General features: G+C 45.7%; 8 protein-coding genes across 8 annotated transcripts; 5 read left to right on the top strand and 3 right to left on the bottom strand.

Moving 5' to 3' along the window:
- Positions 1-499: 499 nt before the first annotated feature.
- Positions 500-1,991, bottom strand: L203_101339 (uncharacterized protein; the record flags this gene model as incomplete). Its single annotated transcript, XM_066210781.1, has 5 exons — positions 500-798; positions 844-1,409; positions 1,464-1,680; positions 1,732-1,823; positions 1,876-1,991. 5 exons carry the CDS (start codon positions 1,989-1,991, stop codon positions 500-502), a joined length of 1,290 nt encoding a protein of 429 aa, XP_066066878.1.
- Positions 1,992-2,718: 727 nt separating this feature from the next.
- On the bottom strand, positions 2,719-3,863 carry L203_101338 (uncharacterized protein; the record flags this gene model as incomplete). The annotated part of the gene is made up of 8 exons (XM_066210780.1): positions 2,719-2,773; positions 2,827-2,941; positions 2,995-3,070; positions 3,113-3,323; positions 3,380-3,435; positions 3,486-3,603; positions 3,749-3,775; positions 3,829-3,863. The coding sequence occupies 8 exons, from the start codon at positions 3,861-3,863 to the stop codon at positions 2,719-2,721; spliced, it is 693 nt and encodes a 230-aa protein (XP_066066877.1).
- Positions 3,864-4,190: 327 nt separating this feature from the next.
- Positions 4,191-5,715, bottom strand: L203_101337 (uncharacterized protein; the record flags this gene model as incomplete). The annotated part of the gene is made up of 3 exons (XM_066210779.1): positions 4,191-5,065; positions 5,140-5,196; positions 5,316-5,715. The coding sequence occupies 3 exons, from the start codon at positions 5,713-5,715 to the stop codon at positions 4,191-4,193; spliced, it is 1,332 nt and encodes a 443-aa protein (XP_066066876.1).
- A 559-nt stretch (positions 5,716-6,274) lies between these two features.
- L203_101336 (uncharacterized protein) lies at positions 6,275-7,686 on the top strand (the record flags this gene model as incomplete). Its single annotated transcript, XM_066210778.1, has 9 exons — positions 6,275-6,382; positions 6,433-6,497; positions 6,544-6,663; positions 6,716-6,779; positions 6,834-6,882; positions 6,933-6,970; positions 7,023-7,067; positions 7,263-7,301; positions 7,426-7,686. 9 exons carry the CDS (start codon positions 6,275-6,277, stop codon positions 7,684-7,686), a joined length of 789 nt encoding a protein of 262 aa, XP_066066875.1.
- Positions 7,687-8,240: 554 nt separating this feature from the next.
- Positions 8,241-10,661, top strand: L203_101335 (uncharacterized protein; the record flags this gene model as incomplete). Its single annotated transcript, XM_066210777.1, has 11 exons — positions 8,241-8,430; positions 8,485-8,822; positions 8,900-9,082; positions 9,130-9,429; positions 9,478-9,634; positions 9,684-9,841; positions 9,891-9,976; positions 10,029-10,312; positions 10,363-10,393; positions 10,446-10,483; positions 10,531-10,661. The coding sequence occupies 11 exons, from the start codon at positions 8,241-8,243 to the stop codon at positions 10,659-10,661; spliced, it is 1,896 nt and encodes a 631-aa protein (XP_066066874.1).
- Positions 10,662-12,408: 1,747 nt separating this feature from the next.
- On the top strand, positions 12,409-13,553 carry L203_101334 (lipoyl(octanoyl) transferase; the record flags this gene model as incomplete). Its single annotated transcript, XM_066210776.1, has 4 exons — positions 12,409-12,661; positions 12,723-12,910; positions 12,959-13,093; positions 13,152-13,553. The coding sequence occupies 4 exons, from the start codon at positions 12,409-12,411 to the stop codon at positions 13,551-13,553; spliced, it is 978 nt and encodes a 325-aa protein (XP_066066873.1).
- A 291-nt stretch (positions 13,554-13,844) lies between these two features.
- Positions 13,845-16,628, top strand: L203_101333 (spermidine synthase; the record flags this gene model as incomplete). Its single annotated transcript, XM_066210775.1, has 10 exons — positions 13,845-13,875; positions 13,937-13,972; positions 14,024-14,042; positions 14,114-14,239; positions 14,301-14,448; positions 14,497-15,528; positions 15,579-15,979; positions 16,026-16,257; positions 16,315-16,389; positions 16,479-16,628. 10 exons carry the CDS (start codon positions 13,845-13,847, stop codon positions 16,626-16,628), a joined length of 2,250 nt encoding a protein of 749 aa, XP_066066872.1.
- A 601-nt stretch (positions 16,629-17,229) lies between these two features.
- On the top strand, positions 17,230-20,089 carry L203_101332 (uncharacterized protein; the record flags this gene model as incomplete). The annotated part of the gene is made up of 4 exons (XM_066210774.1): positions 17,230-17,709; positions 17,767-17,847; positions 17,903-18,404; positions 18,462-20,089. The coding sequence occupies 4 exons, from the start codon at positions 17,230-17,232 to the stop codon at positions 20,087-20,089; spliced, it is 2,691 nt and encodes an 896-aa protein (XP_066066871.1).
- Between the last annotated feature and the right edge of the window lie 102 nt (positions 20,090-20,191).

The raw sequence follows: 20,191 nt of genomic DNA, 5'->3' as shown, positions 1-20,191 counted from the left end.
AATAATGATAACGCTATACGGAATCACGTGACCTTGTAAACATGTCAAGGATTTGACGCGGTTTATAGATACAGCATATGATAAAGTAAAAGAAAAAGTAACAACGTTTCTAATGGGGTAAGACCTTGAAGCTGTCTAATTAGGCGTGCCAGTTATCCACATGCCTATCCGTAATATGCTCCACGCCTATCTGCCACTTATTGCTCATTCTCTGACAAAACAATTGGATCATTAGATTCCCACAAAGCATACTATTAGAGTTGTAATATAAGAAAGAAAGAAAGCAACTTGGAAAGTGGGATGATAAAATGAATAGAATAAAAAAATGCAACATAACAAAATAACAACCACATTTCTAATCATTTCTTACATTTCATTCTGCTATATATGGCAAACACAATTTAAAAAAGACTAATGGCTACAACTGCCAAACAACGATTATGATTTCAACAAATCGATGTATTGCGAGATATCTTGTGACAAGAATCTTTTTCACATGTTACTGCTCTCCAATCCATCGCTTCTTGAGAACGGATGGATTAGCAGAGGTGGCAGAGACACTCGTTGAAGCTGTAAGAGCTGCAGATGTCATAGAGATAGTCGAGTTCTTGTGACCAATACCAACAGTGGTGTTGCCAATGGTAGCGTTCTTGTCGCCACCGATTTGAGGAACAATAGAAACCACAGGAATGGGCGCGGCGGTGGAAGAAGGAATATGGGTAGACGACTCATCGGTAAAGTTGTAAGGGAAGGAAGAGTTGGAAGCGCCGGAAGTGATGTTTGTGGGAAGCGTACCATCTAATAATTGTCAATTAAGAGTGTTTAAGGTTTTTCCCTACTCACTTCCAGACAGCTGTAGACCAGAAGCAGAACATGTGTGGTTGAGCCAATCGTTAGCGGTACTGCCGTTGATACTGACAGAAGTGCCAATGTCAGGGAACTCCGCTTCCACAAGGGTAACAGCAGCAAAGACGCAATCATTGCAAAGGGCAGTAGGAGGGATGGACATGATAGTCTGAATTGCCGTGGCATTGCCACCGAGAGCGATAGTGGCAACATCATTCAAGGTTAGACTAGTGTTGCCAAGGTACGAAAATAGTTCGGTGATAACTGAAGTGACGCAGTATTCGCTATTGCCGGGAGTGGAAGATCCATTGCTGGCGGAACCAGTGGCGGTAGGAGTAGAGGCAGAAGAGGACAAAGTTTGGCTGACAGAACTGTTCTGAATGGCTTGTCCGCCCATGAGAGAAAAGGCGCTTGAAGATGGGCCGGTGTTGGCCTTGCCTCCAGCAGACCAATCGGAAGCACTGTCTGTGGCGCTGTACCAGTCACTCGTGGTGCTTGCCGCTCCACCGGTTGCGCTGTTGTTTGCACCGGTAGAGTTTGCAATGCTTGAGTAAGGGTCGTTGCTACGTTGTAAAGGAGCGTAAGCTTAACAAGTCAATATTGTCAATCGGACCTACGTCTTCAAACAAAGAATTTCCCTAGCTAGCGGATACTGTTGAACAACGAATGCAACACTGTCGTTTCCCCATCCAAACTTTTTCAAGTCACTCGAGCAAGAAGTAGTGATTACTTTCGTGACATTTTGAAGAACGCTAGAAGTACATGGATTCGAAGTACAAATAGCACCAAGGTACTTGTCAACCCCTGGTATCGCAGAGTCATTACTATACAAAACTTGGGTAAAATATTAGCAATTGCCGCTCATATTGTCCAAACGTTACATACTCTGCGAGGTAACCGAAGTATTGAGACACTGTCCTGTTGGCGACTTAGGAGAGATCAGCTCTTTCACAGCTGTTTGACATCCTGTGGAAAGACTGTATATCTTTAGCATGAAGCGATAATCTTTCACAAGCAAGATATACTTACAACGCAAGTCCTTTTTGAGCAATCTGAGTAATATTTGCCTGGTTGTAGAGTAATTGGGCATTGGCGACAGTTGTCGCTGTTGCGATTGAGGCGACAATAAATGCTGACTTTCTCATACTTGATATCGTTCTGGGCAGCAATAGATGAAAAGAAACCGCTTTCCAACAACCCTGTTAGCGTCAATATTATAGCGGGGCTGTTGTTGTATACCAAAGGTCTGCGCCGGAAATTTCTCTTATGCTGTGTTTCTGTAGACGTCACATCAAAATACCAAGATTTCCCTCAAAGTAAGCTATTGCCCGAGTCGGCTCTGAGCTCTGAGGCAAAGAGTCAATTCATGCGTCTCCACCCACAGGAAAAACCAAAAGCAAATCAAAACGAGTCAAAAAGGTGAAAGAAGGTCGGCGAAAGAAGGAAGTGACGCAACTTTGAAAGCTTCAGGGTAGGAAGTGACTACCATCCATCATGAATATTACTCCAACATCCTTGCTTGGCGAATGATCGGCAACGGACACCAAGAGATTTAACCGATTCCATGTGACCCGTAACAGGCCCTGAACATGCCAGATAATTCTCGCCAAACCGAAGTTTGCTTACTAATTGCTTCACCCTCATGTAGCGCCATATAACTCCATGCTGTTCACAACATAAGCTATGCATGCCAGTTACATGATTGACAACGTTTCGAAGCGATTGAAGTGAGTTGCACACAATACGGGACAGGAAAAAGAAATACCTCTGATAGACTCGTATACCGTATTCGGTCTGGGCTCCACCGGTTGGATCTTTACTATTCGACGCAGTTTTTTCTTGACGTCAATTCATCATGACGAACAAATTTTTTTATAGCCTTGGCTCCTTGTTCTCTTGATCGATCTCAGGTCCAGACAAGACATACCTATCCAAGAAAATGAGCGAATATGAACTAATGAATGAGTCACTCTGGCTTACCTGCTCAAGAGATATGGTAAACCGGCAAATTGAGGGCCGTAGCGAGCAGCGTTGTCATAGAATTCGTAAACCGGTATAGCATGGAGCTTCATGTTGGACGGTACTGCAAAGGTTTCTGCAAGTGGCGTGTGAGTGTGACAACCGGAGTTTTGAAATGCTCAAGCTTACTGTTCGGAGGAAGATTAACGAGGTAGAGCTTCTTGCATTCTTTGGGTTTAGATACATGGGCGGGTGCATAAGGATACTAGCTGCATCAGTTGAAACCGAAACTGCTATTAGAACTTACAAAGAATGTGTCGAAGTGGGGTCTATACCACATGCTGAGACAATCATGTACTTCCCAGTCACGTCCACCTTCTGGAGCTAGCCAGACAGTACGCGGCAAGGCGTCTTCTGTTTGCGCTTTGAGAGTAGTAACAGGTACCCCAAGCTGCTCATTGAGCCGGGTAATGAGCCCTTCAGCATCAGATTCTGAAGGATCAAGATACCCGCCCGGCCTTGGGAGCATCCGAGTTAAATTTATAAATATTATCAGGACAGAAACGTTATTTACAATTTATAAAATGCGTTGGCAACTTGAAGGACAAGAATGTGAGGGAAGCCATGAACCTGACGAAAGCTGGTCAGACATGGCGAGCCAAAAGATTAGTAAATCTCACCGAGACAATCATGACTGCCTCTACAGATCTTCTCATTCCACTCTCCGAGTATTGTTCTTGGAGGCGATTGAGTCGGCTCGTGACTGAATTATCTTCTTCTGGCTGGCCCTCGCGTTCACTAAAAGTACGTTAGAATCGAGAATTAGTCACTATCGAAGGTCAAGAAACACAGTCAATAAGCCAGCGACTCTCATGGCCACGAAGCCAGTCTTTTAGCTACAACACCCAGGGTTCGTAATCAAAAGTAAGATTGTGTTACTGACATGAATGAATAGTTTCGAAGAGGGAATCTACAGCTCTTAGTACAGGCTCACGTCATGTAATACGTCTCTTGCTGACTCACGCCTCAATCGCTTGATCATGTTTCATTGCAACCATTTTGCGCGTACTTGAGGAATGAATACAATGATTGAGTGGCAAATCAAGATGAAAAGAAAGATTAGAAATTAAAGACGTCAGCTTTATATAGTCAGTGTGAAATGGCAGGTGAGAAAGTGGTCCGCGGATGACTCACCTTGCGCACGAGCCACCTTGGATGATCACACCAGTATCATTGGAAGTTTGCAATTTCTGTTGCTTTATGTAATACATACAAATGTAATAATGCTTAGAAATACAGTAACTTGCTGTTAAATGTATGTTTGTACCCAAGATATATAAAACGAGAACTGCTTCTCGAACCCATAGGTCATCCACTGAGTATGCTCAAGCAAAGATTGCAATTGCCCCTTCAGTCTCCGAGTTGATCCAGGTTCCACCCATCTCCTTGCTGACATGCTGGCGACTGCATCCTTCAACAGGGCATTTCCATCTGTATTCGTGTGGTAGTTTTGTCTCTTGTCTCTTTCCTCTCGTCTTTCTCCTTTTCCGTAAAGGCTCTGATGGTTTGTCCAAGACATCCAATATACTAGGGGGTTTGAGAGCGGAAGGCATTTGAGGTTTAACCAGGTCGTCAAGACACCGTTGATCTATAAGATGCCCACAACGTAACGCATATAGCCGATCTGCAGGCGAACGATAGGCTTCCGAAATGAAAAGAGGCTCGTTACATCGAGCACAAATGAGTATAGGTTGCTGGTGTTTGGAGGGCATGACATTACCTTCTTCCTCAATAACAATTGGCTCTTTGGCAGTCGCTTCTTCCATATCAAAGCTTCGTGCGAACCCCAGAGGAACCGGTGCGTAAGTGGGCGCCGGCACCTTACTCAATATAGCCTCAATATTTGCTTCTCGATTTGCAGGTCCTCCGCTGTCTCTTTCGATAGTTGAAATAGCCTCTGGCATCGTGTATTCTGAATCGTTCATTGTTAAAAGATCTCGCAAGACTGTGTTTTGCAAGGCAGAAATGTCGTTGTGTGCCCAAGTTACAAAAGGAAGTGTATCGGATGAGCCTCGACTTCTCTGATAGTGTTGGCGAGTTCCCCCTAGTTGGAAAACCGCTCCGCCAAGATTGATACGACGCTCTGGAGGAGGTGAATCAAGAGGTAGAGGAGAAGGTGAGAAGACTAAGCGTCGCTGCCGATGTTCTTCGCGTTCTTGCTGACGTGTTCGATAGGCTGCACCCAAAGCTGCGTTTAGCTCTAATGTATGAAGTTTGTAGACGCGAATCATACAAAAATCAGTCAGACCCAAGCTAGCCTTGATAACAACTTACGCTGTATATCATGATTCGGTGGCCGCAACACTGGAAGTCGGTTGCTCATATAGAGCCCTGTTTGAATTGTAGCCATTGTGAAGACGTAGAATGAGAGAATGAACGTCATGGGATAGAAAGAAAAAGAATGCAAAGATAAGCAAAAACTTATATGATTAGAGCAACAAAGCACTCACCGCCGCCTGCGCCATGCCCAAATCCTCTTGATCCAGCAAAAACAACATCATCGTCTCCGGTCGCCTGCCTTGAAGTACTTTGTCCAGACGCAACACTTTGTAATCTACCCACTCTATCATGCTCTACAGACTCTATGTCTGACTGTTCGCCTTCTGAGCCGTGGCTTCTCTCCGATGTGTGATTCGAACGAAAAATCACAGGGTTGGATGCTGTCTCATTTCTTGGTCTAGCATGTGTTTGCTGACCACGTCGAGGACGGTTCTGTTGATGAGAGGGCGACATCTGATTAATTGAGTAACCATTTTCAGGCTCAATATTCGCATTGGTAGAGCGAACTCCTTGTGATTCAGGTATACCCTCTCCGGTTTGTTGTGAATGACGAGGAACAACGAGCGGCATAGTGAGTGACGGTATGAATGGGCAGGCGGAGAGGATAGTTATAAAGAGGAAAAGGCAAGATACACATTAACTGGGTTCAATTGTCGTGGCTCAATTTTCGTAGGAGATGAAGAAAGTACAGTGGCAACATTTAAATGATTTATCTATTGGCGAGTTTTGTAATAATAAAAAACAATGCGTTCCTTTAAATAGTCCGACCATATTACCTTGCTCACTGTAATGCGCTGTATTTCACCAACTTTACGTATGCATAACGTTGCTGTAAACATGAGCAGAAAAATCTAATTCACTCTGCATGCACCATTCAGCGTCTGGCAAAGCCTTGTTCTCACTCTTCGCTTTCAACAAGCTGCTCTCTGGGAGTTTTGTAGTACAAGTCAAGAGCATCTGCCAAACGTTCTTATCATACCATTTTGAATTATTACAAGAGATTTTGCAGTGTTGAGAAGCAGATACCAATAAAAACGAATAAGGACGCCAAAAAAAAGATTCCGTTAAATGCTACGTGGAGACTCCAAATGAAACAATCCTCCATCTCTTCTTTCACTCGTCCTTCATCATGGCTTCCAAATCTCTCGTCTCCTTCCTTGTGGCTGCTTTCATGGCCATCTGCCTCATCCTGGCTCCCGCTGCAGAAGCTGTCAGAGGGCCTATGATCACTCACAAGGTACTGATAGCAAACGGTTCACCACCTGACGATCAATGACACTGGAATAGGTCTACTTTGACATTGAACATGGTGGCAAGCCCTTGGGCCGAATCGTTATGGGACTCTACGGAAAGCACGCGTTTTCATTCGCATCAGGAGCTGGACTGACACCAAGACAGGACTGTCCCAAAGACTGTCGAGAACTTTCGTGCCCTTGCTGCTGGCAAGAACGCCGACGGCGAGAAACTTGGGTATGGCTATGAGGGCTCTTCTTTCCACAGAATCATCAAAGACTTCATGTCAGTCATGGATCCAACAAGCAATGTGCGAATCCTAACGCCTACTCTGTAGGATCCAAGGCGGTGATTTCACAAAGGGTGATGGTACTGGTGGAAAATCGATCTACGGCAACAAGGTGGGACACAAAGCAACATCCGGAGCGAGTGGCGAGTAGCTGATACAGCTGTAGTTTGAGGATGAAAACTTCAAACTCAAGCACACTGGCCCTGGTGTTTTGTGTAAGCTTATACATTGAGTGGAGATTCGCTTGCTCACCTACCCACGACAGCGATGGCCAACGCTGGCAAAGACACCAACGGTTCCCAAGTGAGTCAGCCGCGCCTATAGGGCCACGGACTGGATGCTTACACACGTACAGTTCTTCATCTGCACCGTCAAGACCAGCTGGCTTGATGGTCGACATGTGAGTCCGCTGTCGAGCCCGCACGTGCTCACCTCTCCCAGGTCGTATTTGGCCATGTTCTCGAAGGCCTGGACATTGTCTCTGCCATGGAGAATGTCAAAACCGCCCGAGGCGACAAACCTGTCGAGCCCGTCACCATTGCAGCTTCCGGAGAGGTGTGTGGTTACAGCCAGAGTATCTCCTGACGTGATGTAGCTTCCCATGGAGTATGACACCGATGAACAAGGCAACCAGGTACCTTTTCACGTTGAGCTCTAAGAGCTTTATCAAAGAGATCAGAATTCTGAAGCTATGCATTGTCTTTTTCCATCACCCTTGCTGTTTTCCATCCATTTCGCCGTCCTGCCCTCTTACACAGGTCGATCCTGATCAGCCAGACAATACCGACGCGACCGACCAACCGAAGGAGCTGACACCAGTTGACAAATTCAACCCAACTGACGCCGAATTCCAAGAGCAGGACTACGCTACGCTATCGTCTCCTGGCAAATACCTTATCTTGCTCTCAGTATGTGTGGTGCTGCCCGTTGCCGTTGCCGTCTACTTTTATGGCGGAGGAAAAGAGCGACTGGGGCAATGGAGGAGTCGAGGCGGAGCGAAGGGCTACGAGCGGGTCTGACAGAGTGCGCGTCTGTATGGTTAGTCTATGTATAGCTTGCTGTGTACAAACGTCTGATGTATTCACCCAAAAGCCCCAACCCCGAGGTTGCACCTCCATGACCACCATATGGGTCAGTCATGACCTTACTGTGATTACATAACGCAAAGACGACATCGGATTTGACCGATAGTCCATGAGGCCGAGGGTGAGTTGTTTCATGCCCAATGAGGTTACTATCGGCGATCGCCGATATTCCATCTTACCGCTGTTTTCTTCCTTTCCAGCCAAATAGACCCAGCCGCCTCGGCCGTACTTGGGTCCTTTGGTTGATTTTCCTTATCGTTGTTTAGTCAGCTTGCCGACGGGGCTGCCGATGAGCCTGCCGAAGAATTTGCCAAGGGAAGCACGGTCCGCGACCCTGAGCGGTGACTTGCTTATTCATGCATCGGCCAACTCCTTGACGAGCAAGAGGAGATATCTATATAAAGACAACACGGAAAAGGATTTTATCCGGTTGAGTCAGCTTTTGAATTTCTTTTTCGCCTTTCCATTTGTTTTGTTTTTTCTTCCTCATGAACAGGACAAATTTGCCACATTTCGAGTCAGAGGTTGACTCGTCTGCAGCAAAAGCACCACGTGAGCGATCAGGTATGGCGTCACAACTTGCCAACACGACTGGCATCTCCCATGAGTCAGAGAATGAGAGTCCAACACCAACATTGCTGGCTGAGAGAACAACACCTTCAACACAAGAAACTAGGCGTGCGTCGGAGGCGGAGGAGGATTTGGGACTGAAGGATAACCAGGCTGTCACAGCGCTCAAGCTGAACGACGACAAAGATGTGAAATTAAATGGACAAGAATTTGGAGAAAAAGATACACATTCGTCTCTTTTGGCTGGGACCAATATTCTCCGAACCGCGTCCGGAACCAAATATGCCTATTCCCCACAAATAGCAGCTGGCAAAGAAGCTATCCAAGGAGTCGGAAGGGCTCCTCTTGCAAGACAACTCTCTACCCCGCCCGCCGTGAGTCCTTTTGGAGGCGTTGCACCTACTGGTAGTGATGCCGAGCGTGGTTTGCGGGCCGCTCGGAGTAGAGAAGAAGAGGATGAGCGGGACCTAGAACGAGAAAAGGGAGCTGACCCGTGGGCGGTACAATTTGAGCCAGGCGAAAGGTCAAACCCAAAAGTATGTCGTCCTTGTTTGTGGGATGGCACTGATAAGCGTAGAACTGGGGGGTGGCTTACCGATGGTTCCTTACCGCACTTGCCGGTCTGCTCGTTCTCAACTCGACTTTTGCGTCTTCCGCGCCTTCTGGTATCATGGGGGACATGATCAAGTATTTCGGCTTTTCGCAAGAAGTGGCCGTTCTCACCCTCTCTCTATTTATCGCGGGTTATTGTGTTGGGCCTGTGAGTATATCACAATTTGTATACCTCATGGCTAATGTCTCATGGAGATCATCTGGGGCCCCATGTCCGAGTCGTATGGTCGGCGCCCAATTTTTATCGGCACCTTTGTCGTGTACACGGGTTTCCAAGTGGGCTGCGCCTTGTCGAAAAACACTGGGTCCATTTTAGTATTCAGATTCTTGAGCGGTATATTTGCGGCCGCGCCTTTGACTAACTCGGGTGCTCTGATGGCCGATATCTGGGACGGTGATAACCGAGGGAAGGCTATGAGTCTGTTTAGTCTGGCACCTTTTGCCGGGCCGTCTTTGGGACCTATTGTCGCTGGATTTATCCAGGTTTCTGGAACGGTGCGTTTGAATGTTTTTGCGTATCTCGACATACTAATAGGGTCAAAGAACTGGCGATGGGTGTATTGGATTACGACAATCTTTGCTGGGTTCTGTCTCGCCGTCATTGTCATTCTCATCCCCGAGACCTATGCACCAAAGATCCTCGCTATCAAAGCTAAAAAACTTCGGAAAGAGACCAAGGAGGACAGGTGGTATGCTCCTTGTGCGTATTACCTGGTTATAACACCGCCTTTGCTGACTTGTCTTTTTAGTGGAACGTCAGGATAGCTCATGGAAAGCAAGATTTAACGATATTGTCTGCAAGCCATTTATTATCCTTGCCCTTGAGCCTATGCTTCAAGCTGTCACTTTGTACATGAGTTTTGTGTACGGTGTCGTCTATCTTTTGTTTGAAGCATACCCCTTTGTTGTATGTTCCTGCCCGTATATGTTCAGACAGATTGATTAACGTAACGTAGTTTGTCAAGAATCATGGTTTCAATACTGGTGAAGAAGGTCTTACATTCCTCGGATTCTTCGTTGGTGGTGTCCTTTGTGTTGTGCTGTATGTTGCATACTATATATTCTTTGGCATTGCATGCTTATTGTGTTGGTAGATTTACCACTGTGATTGAACCTCGATTCCTTCGCCATGCCAAAGAGAGAGCTCCTGCCCCTCCTATTCCTGAGAAGCGATTGGAACTTTGTGTCATTTCCGGCGTTTCTCTTGTAATTGCAATGTTTTGGTTCGGCTGGACTTCCTACTCTAGCATCCACTGGATCAGCCCCGTCTTGGCGGGTGGCTTAATTGGCGTGGCTGCCTTGGGTATGTTTGTCAGCTTGTTCAACTACATCATCGATGTCTATTTGTGGACAGCTGCTTCGGCTCTTGCTTCTGCTAGTGAGTTTGTTCGTGATTTTGAGTGAAGAGATATTGATATATGTCAACAGCTGTATTTCGGTCTCTCTTTGGTGCTGCTTTGTGAGTCTAGGGCGTAGGATTTTATTGCATCACAAGCTCACATCGCTTATAGCCCCCTCTTTGCGGTTCAAATGTATGACAAACTAGGCAGTAAGTTTTCTGTACTTCATCAAGGGCCATGTGCTAAAACAGATCAGCTCAATGGGCCTCATCCTTGTTGGGCTTCATTGCTCTTGTGCTCGCTCCCATACCTATCGTTCTTATCAAATATGGCCACAAGCTTCGCGCAAAGTCTAGATTTTCACCCAACAAAGCAGCACACTCATAAATATCTAATACTGTATCTATAATTTTATCATTGATTAATTTCCAAATCGCTAGTGGCCTATGAGCTTTGCGTCATTTTGTTATTCAGGCATCACATCTATAAAAACGATCAACTTTTTCATACCCCAAGTCATTAGAGAAGGCTGCCAATGCAACAGCTTTATGATAGCCGTTGAGCACATTCAGAATTGTACAATTATTGCGGAGATGACACCTTATTTTTCTGTGCAGCCATGCCTATTGCAGCTTTTGAGGAGGGCTGTGTAAGTGTGGGATAGGATTCCCATCGTCTGTTCTGATGACTGAGCTTCCAATTTCTCATTACCTGGTGCTTGCTTTCTCTGCCGGAATAAGGATAAGTGATTGAATTGTGTACAAGATATGTAGAAGTGGAATCCAAGTGGAATCGTTGACTGATAAGTGTCAAGTGACTAGGAAAGCATTACTCACATTTACTTGGTAGCTTTTAACTATCATTGAATTCTTCAATATACATACAATATATAAATAGCTTTTACAACATACAACAAGCTATCCAACTTTGGCAGTTACATGCCTGCTGTGTCTTTCAAAATTTCTTGAATGCTCTGCTTACATCTTGTATGACGCTTTCCCTGCGTCTTGGATGTTGATAGAAATAAGAAAAAGTTTATTGTTGTAATAATAGTCGTCATTGTAAGTGCAAGCACTTCACTTGCCACTCTTAGAAACCCCGCGGGATTATGGGCTTTGAGGATGATAGATAAAGGTTGAATGATTAGATATGATTTCTTTAGATACTTCATTTCGATGCATGACCAGTGCTAGTTTTGCGGTATCAAGAACTTTAACAATATATGTATACTATTTTCACATAGTATTTAGCATCGACAACTTAGTGAGGCATCCCTGTGCCTACAGTCATTACTTTCTCTATAGTTTCTAAGTTTACGTAATTTGTGTATTGTGCTACCATCTTAGATGTGAATGTTGACTATCTTATCTTAATTCTCTTTCACTTTTGATATATATCGTCTTGTCCTTGTCTCTTGGCAAAAAAACTACTTGCGCAACCTCATTATCATTCGCTACGATCCGTACCCTTGACTTGCTTCCGTCTCATCTTCATACTCCTTGCTTCATGGGCATCTTGCTAAGGCTGTATGGTTTGTGGGATGAGGACACTTTTGTAGGTCTTCAAAAGAGGCATACCATAACAAGGGCTTCCCATGCAGAACTTTTCACTTTGCACTTTTGACTTGCTCTACCTGCAAGCTTCTGTAAGCTATGCTTCTATCAATGACTAGCCAACATAGACAAGCAGTAATCTGAGAGTTTTATGGCTATCCTAGAAATCTCGTCTCTGAGCCGAGACATTTCCCAGTGTCAATTTATACCCCTCGATGGATCCAATGGGTATATATCTCTTTGAAAGCTTGCAATCATCCATACCATTCGCCAGCCTTATACAACCCTCAGCAAACGTAGTTGGAAACTCAGCCATCTCAAATCTCTCTCCCAGCCGTCGATACTACCTAACAGATCAACAATAGAGAAGCTACTGCTTGGCAGGTGGTTTTGCCCAACCATCAAGTACAAATGAATGGTTGAGATCAATACTAAAAGCTCTAGCTTGTGATTTTTGAGATGAATACAATTACAAGCTTTCAACCTCCACTTTTTTTTACCAACGACATTCATTTGACTTTTCTATTCAAAACCAGTTGCAACATTTATTCACTATACATTTCTTTCTTTCAACAAAGAAAATGTCTCGTTCTCTGCAACGTCATCTCTTTTCAACTTCCTCTAGACTCTTTGCCTCGAAAAGCCCAGCTCTGTGCTCGTCGTCGACAAACGCAGCGCCGACTTTATCTTCCATTCGGTATCACATTTTCAAAGAACCCTTACCATATCCTGTGGGATTGAAACTGCAAAACGACATTATAGACGCAAGACTTGAAGCAAAATTAAAAGATCCCATAGGTAGTAGAGGTATAGGTGATGTGATTCTCTTGTTGGGTGAGTACTTGACTGTATAGTTTACAAAAGGTTGGACTAACTGACACCTCTTTGAAACAAGAACACCTTCCTACGTATACCACTGGGCGAAGAGACAATACTCCAAATCCTGACGAGCTGCATCCTGAAGAAAAAAAGGTGCAAAATGTCGGCGCAAGCTTCTTTATCACCAAGAGGGGAGGTCAAGTCACCTACCACGGTCCTGGCCAGCTTGTCGGATACCCCATATTAGATCTCAATGTGATGGAAGTGAGTATATGGCATGTAGCCATGACTAGGACGCTGATACGTTGCAAGACACCTACAAGATGTTATGTTGAGTATCTTCAAGCAATGCTGAAAGAATACGTTTGTGACGCTACCGGTCTAGACACTATCCTCGCTCCTCATCCAGAAGGGCATGTTGGTGTATTCTCTTCACCTACAGAGAAGGTACATTTTGTTTCTAAACCAAAATTGCAGACCAGAACTAATACAGTCATTTATCCAGGTCGCTTCGATAGGTATCCATCTCCGTCATCGTATTACATCACACGGCTTTGCCATGAACATCACTCCTGAGCCAATATCTTGGTTTGATTTAGTCATGGCTTGCGGTCTTGCCGACGTCCGAGCAGTATCGCTACACGGTCTCTCGGCTCAATCATTTGTCAGAGATGGGATAATCCCACCGACCTATCCTACCGTTCAGGAGGTTGCAAGCGCACTCTTACCTCGATTTGGAGATATGTTTGGGAGAGAGATGAGGCCACTTGACGAGGAAGGCACTGGAGAGGTTAGCCAGATATTTCACTTGGTTAAAGAAGCGGAAAATCGAGCGAGAGAAGAAAACGCCACTCATGGAGGATGGCTTTCAAAGCCTGATTTGACTGGGCGTTATACACCGCTATGATTTGCGTGCATCTGCAATGTATAGTGACTTTGCAACATGCATATTCTATAGCCTTTCCCTGTCGTTATGTCAATAGCTTGCTCGTGAATGTCCATTCACTAAATTTAAAAGTCAGCCTCAGATTGAATTTTGTAATAGGGTTGAATAGGTAACATTTAATGGCGGTGATCGCCGCCTTTTCTTTTTATTGAAAGGAAAGATTTCTTTGTTATCGACATTTTTCGGCCACAGCTTAATTTTTCTTCTCTTCTTTGCTTTCATCTTCCTCAGCTGTATAAAAACAATAAAAAAATGGCCCCTCTCACTCATCCCAACATTGTCGGTGAGTATCTTCGTTATAGAAAAGAGGTCTGTAGGGAAAAAAGCTAACGCTAGATATAAAGATGGCTGGTTTAGGGAGATTAACACTCAATGGCCAGGTGAGTAGAGTCCAATCCTTTCATATTGTATCAGGGTTGACAGCCCTGTAGGGCAGGCTATGACGCTCAAGTAAGCTTAGGTACTCGCATGGACGGGGGAAAACAGGTTACATGGGGATGAAATACTAATGTCGAGTCTAGGGTGAAGCAAATCTTACACATTGAGAAATCTCTCTTCCAAGATGTTCTTGTCTTTGCATCTGAGACCTATGGCAACGTCCTTGTCCTTGATGGTGTTATTCAGTGTACTGAGCGTGATGAGTTTTCGTGAGTGATTGAGAGTTTATGTTATTCTAGTACAACAAACTAAATATACATTGATTGGCAGTTATCAGGAGATGATCACCCATCTTCCCATGGCCTCTCATCCTAAACCCGAGAACGTCCTAGTTATTGGTGGCGGTGACGGAGGTGTAATCAGGGAGGTCCTCAAGCATAAGTCTGTCAAAAAGGTCACTCTCTGCGACATTGACGAGGTGAGTTAGATGTTACCATTATTCCTCATCACTCACCTGATTGAGCAGGCTGTCATCCGAGTCTCCAAGCAGTGGCTTCCCTCAATGTCCGTGTGCTACAAGGACTCTCGAGTTGAGGTTCATATTGGCGATGGCTTCGAGTTTTTGCCTGCTCACAAGAATGAGTATGATGTGATTATCACCGATTCTTCTGATCCTGTTGGTCCTGCCGAAGCTCTTTTCAAGCCTCCTTATTTCCAGCTTCTGAAAGACGCTCTAAAGGAAGACGGACATCTTTCTACTCAAGCAGAGTGCCTATGGGTTCATCTTCCTCTCATCAAACAGCTCAAGGAAACTTGCAAGAAGTTATTCCCCGTCGTAAACTACGGCATTACCGCCATTCCCACTTACCCTTGTGGTCAAATAGGTATCATGGTTTGCTCAAAGAAAGCTGGCCGTGACGTTTCTGTCCCATTGCATCCTGTTCCCGAAACCAAGTATTACAACTCTGACCTCCACCGTGCTGCTTTCGTTATCCCCGAATTTGGTAGAGCCATGCTTGAGGACGGCGTTAACGTGATGCCCAAGCTTTCTGAAAAACAGAATGCTCCTGCCACGACCAAGAAGAAAGTTCTTCTCCTCGGTTCTGGTCTTGTTGCCAGCCCTTGTGCTGAATACATCACTGGACACAATCACGAGCTTACCGTTGGTTGTCGTACCCTTGAGAATGCCGAGAAGCTCTGTCATGGCCTTCCTAATGCCACACCTATGGCCATTGATGTGACCTCTGCTGACGCTCTCCGACAGGCCATGAGGGGTCATGACATTGTTGTTAGCTTGATTCCTTACACTTACCACGTCAAAGTCATGGAGGCCGCTCTTGAGGAGAAAGTCCATGTCGTCACCACCTCTTATATCAACCCTAGCATGCGTGCCCTTGACCAGAAATTCAAGGACACTGGTCTAATTTGTTTCAACGAAATTGGTCTCGATCCCGGACTTGACCACTTGTATGCTGTCAAGGTCTTTGATGAGGTTAAGAGGGCCGGTGGTAAAATCAAGAGCTTCTACAGCTTCTGCGGTGGTCTTGTTGAACCTGCTGTGAGCAAAAAACAATCTTATGGCAATATTGTCCACTAACATATTAACAGGCCGCTGATAACGCTCTTGGCTACAAATTCTCATGGTCTCCTGCCGGTGTGCTTATGGCCCTCAACAACGATAGCAAGTATCTCCAGGATGGCAAGACTGTTGAAGTTTCTGGCAAGGATCTCATGGGCACCGCCAAGCCATACTACTTTACTCCTGCGTACAATCTTGTTGCCTACCCCAACCGTGATTCTACAGTCTTTAAGGAGTACTATGGTTTGGACGATGTTCAGAATTTGTGCCGAGGTACTATGAGGTACGCTGGCTTCTGTGAAGTTATCAGTGCTTGGAAGGAAATTGGATTGTTGGACGACACCTCTGTAGACTATCTTGCTAACGGCGCCGCTCCCATCACCTGGATTCAGATTCTTTCCAGGCTTCTCAGTGTGGAGGCAAAAGAAGCGTTAGTAATGTTATCATTTTGTATGGTGTATTGACCATGTTATTAGTGCTATCGTTGAGAAGCTCAAAACCTTCAAGTCATTCGAGAAAGACTACAAGATTCTTGTCACCAAATGCCGAGATCTCGGTTTATTCTCTGAGCAGCAGGCCGCTCAACGAAACTCTGTTATGCGCTCACTCTCTGCACTTCTTGAAGAAAAATGTGCTATTCAAGAAGGCGAAGTTGACCTTGTGTTGTTGCAACACACTTTTGAAATTATTAATGCCGATGGCACTGAGGTGAATTACCGCTGATCTGTTGCTGGAGGGATGCTAACACTTGTTCGCAAAATGTAGCAAACTGTGACATCTTCTCTTGAGGCTTATGGCGATAGGAAGGGCGGATCATCTGCTATGGCTAAACTTGTTGGCGTACGTCTGATCTTCTTGTTTGACTCGAAAGAGCTTGTCTGCGATGGTGTATCGATTCAAGATGTAAAAACTGACAAGTACATTACTAGGTTCCTTGCGGCATGGCCGTACAACTCATTCTTGAAGGCGTTCTCAAGCGGCCCGGTGTCCATGCTCCTTACGACGAAGAGACTTGCGCCTTATTCCGTGAACGACTTGAGAACAACGAGAATATCAAGATGGTTGAAAAGGTTATCTAAATGTATACGCCTTTCGCAGGCAATCTCTTTCTAGACGCGGATGCTAATGACTCATGTATACCAATGTACGTGAACGTATGAGGAAAAAGATTGTGTCGTGGCGGAAATGTATACCTTGTTTTCACCTCTTGCAGCTAGTATCCGTCTTGTCGACGTTGTCAAACACATCAAGATATATTTCGAAAGCGTGTCGGAGATAACCAGACGTATCTAATCGTGCTGCTGGCAACCTCTCAACCTCTGCTTTTCCATGCAGTCTCTTCCGCCATCCCTCAGGCGTCAACCTGGTTAAAATAAAAGTATTGAATGGCATTACATTTCTGAATTCATAGCCAACTCTTATAAGACTGAGTGTAATACGCGTCTGCTCCCTGAATTTCTCATATACACTGTCATCTGCCACATTCGGACTTGTCACATTTAAACCATTCCGGGTTCATTTGTGACAATTGTATCTTTATTCTTTCTTTCTTTCTTTCTTGTATTTATATCAATTTCATTTCGTTTCATATTAAAAGTATCTTGGTCTTTATATCGACGTCCCCTACGCGTCTCATTGGTTCCCACCTGAGTGCCATCGCCTTGTCTGGCGCGGTTGACCATGTCTCTCTCCCGCCCTACCACACCTCCTACCCCGACTCCTGCCCATGGGGAGTATCGCTCACTGCCTCGAAGGACAGCAGGTAATGGTAACATATTGACCCACTCGCTGCCTAAGACGCGACGTGTAGTTCCCGCGTCTTCTTTATATTCGCATTATCGCAACCCACGTAGTGACGCGTCTCTCACGTCTGATGTTGAAAATGCTCTTGATTATGCCGGAGATAGCGTGGAGTCGCGCAGCGATGAGGAATCTCAAGCTGGAACTGAAGTTGAAAGCGTCTTGAATGAATCCTATCTTGCCGACGATGAAGATGAAGTGGATGCCGACATTGGTCCTAGTCCTACACTTGGGAAAAAGAGAACCCAGCCTCGGGAAAGCGTTGAGCGCGACGAAGACAAGACAGGCGTGGATTTGGGCTGGGCCCGAAACAAGAGCAAGAAAAGGGCTACAGAAAACAAGCCAGGGCTTGCGAAGAGAGTGAGTTTGACGCGTCTTGTAACGTGCAGTGCATTTCTAATTACGGAACCTGGGCAGATGCCAACATCAGTACCGACACAATCTTCTCCACCTAGGGTTGTCTCACTTGGCACCATTACCAGAGGAATCACCAACCTCGTCAGTCATTGTCTTGATGGAGTAGAACATCACGTCCACTGACTATCTGTTTTAGGGGACGAACAGCACTGTACTTTTCAACAATACGTATGAGAATAGCGATATCTTAAGACCACAACCCTCTCTCTTCAAATGTGCACCAAGCCGACGTTTGGCCTCCGCTCGGCGTTTACAGAATCGCCTCAGAGCGCGCAAGTTTCTTCACGCCAAGATAACTGGTGGCAGATCCTTAACCTCTGTCAGTTGCGATCCTATAGCCGACCTTTCCGTTTTTCAGAATCAAAAAGGATCTAGCAAAAAACTCTCGCGGGAGCCTACAGAAACTTCAGAAATGGAGTTGAGTGAAACTGGAACTAAGGATTATGATACGGATGTGACGATGAAGACTGCCTCTTTTAAGGATGGGGAAGCATTGAGCGACGCCAACATCGCGGGGCAGGCACGAACGGCCATGTCTGGGTCAGATGTTTCCAAAGAGCATCTTCAGCAGAAAGCCGCTCAGACTATGAGCTTTGTATCAGACAATCTTAAGCCTGAAATTTACCAAGCTCCTGAGAGTAAGCTTTTATGCGAGATTACCCTGCTCGAAGCTCATGATCCCCTTACTGTTTCAGAGCGTGATGAGAATAGACTTGAAACGCTTCTTGACGACTCTCAGTCCAAAGCTCGATGTCGATACGAGCCAAAGCAACCACTTAGCGATAAACAGGTTGCAAACTTGAATCTCAAGGATACATCTTTGGCCATCCTACAATGTCTCCGACCCAAATGTGCTCCTATCCGAGCTGCTGGACAGCACTATACTCGCCACTTGCAGAGAAATTCCCCTACTTCCCTCTTGCCGCTTCGAAAGCTTCCCTCGCGTCTCATCTACCCCTTCTCTAAATCCGATCGCGTACAGTGCATGCTCATGCAGATAAAGCCTGGTACCAATCCATACGACCGTACACCTTTTCCTTATATGGGTAAGGTTATGTGTGGCTTTATGTATGCTCGGCTGTTTCGTGCAAGAGCAATTGCACGTTTGACGCGCCGTGAAGCAGTGAAATCTTTCAATGAGCGAACTAAGGATGGACCTTGGACAAAATGGGTTGAGAATTACTATTTTAGAGAGCTCATTCCTCCTGTGAATAAATGGTGGCTTGAGTCTCCAAAATTGCTAGAAGAACCAGCTAAACCCGTCCATCAGCCTGATCGCAGTCCCTCAACAGTCAGAACAGACGCAGTGATTGCCCCTCTTGACACGCCGGAAGTTGATGAATCTTTGGTTTCTCATGGCAAGCGTGTTCGCGAAGACAGTGATGATCCACAAAGTGACACATGCTCTGAACGTCCCATCCGTCGTCGCACCGGATTTGAAAATGACGGCATATTTCGCCATTGTCAAAGTACTGTCGTCGAGGCCTCTCAAAGAGCTAGAGTACTCGTCCAGCAAGAAACAGATTTGAGCTTGGCTGCCACTAGCCACGAAGAAGAGAATAGACGATACGCCCAAGTGCGTGCCGCAGCTGAAGCTGAACGCAGAAGGGATGAGGAATTACAAGCAAGGGCTCAGGAGGACGATGAGAGGATTGCTAGAGAAACGTCTTTGCTGGAGAGTGAATTTGACGAAGGCATCATGAGTGATGGCTCTGTGAACGCGGCAGAAGGAACTGAGCTTCAAATAGCCTCTCGTAGCCCTAGTCCAGTCCCTACCGAGGTCTCTTTCCGATCTGACCCTCCCGAGTACGACCCACCCACACACCCTCTAGGCGGGTTTCCATCCAGAACTTTTGAGCCTGAGATGCCCTTTATACGTCACGTTCCTCACCGCTCGCGTCCCCATACGCCTCCTCGACAAACAGAGCATCTTCCGTCTTACGCCGTATATGGCTGGTCACAAAGGACACCTTCACCTCCACCTCCTTATAACGCTCAGGTCGATGGGGGAAGATTAATTGCCCCTCGATTTGTCTTGGACGAAGGCGATGTTTCAGAAGACGAAGCAGATTACGAGCTTAGTGATCGTCATCATCCCGGACCTTCAGAGCCAGTTATTGTAGGCGCTTTCCCTACCTTGCAGCGCGAACGGACTGTAAGGATGATTACTCCTGCTCCCGAGATTGAATCTGCGAGAGCTTTTGAAGCCGCAATTGATCTTGAGGAGGGTGAGGTTGTGGATGGTATTCTCGACGAGGAGGAAAGCGATGAGCAGCCCGTCGGAACTCTACAAAGAATGATTAGATTCTTTTGGGGACGATAGGTTGCGAGCGAGGTTTGATTCTCCTCGGATGGTCCGGGTTTCTTTGGGTGTATGTGTCTTTTTGTGACCTGGACCAGGTTACTTCTTTATTATTTCAAGGCT

The sequence above is a fragment of the Cryptococcus depauperatus genome, chromosome 2, assembly GCF_001720195.1.
Source record: "Cryptococcus depauperatus CBS 7841 chromosome 2, complete sequence".
Lineage (NCBI taxonomy): Eukaryota > Fungi > Basidiomycota > Tremellomycetes > Tremellales > Cryptococcaceae > Cryptococcus > Cryptococcus depauperatus.
This window is presented reverse-complemented; position numbering and strand designations above follow the sequence as displayed.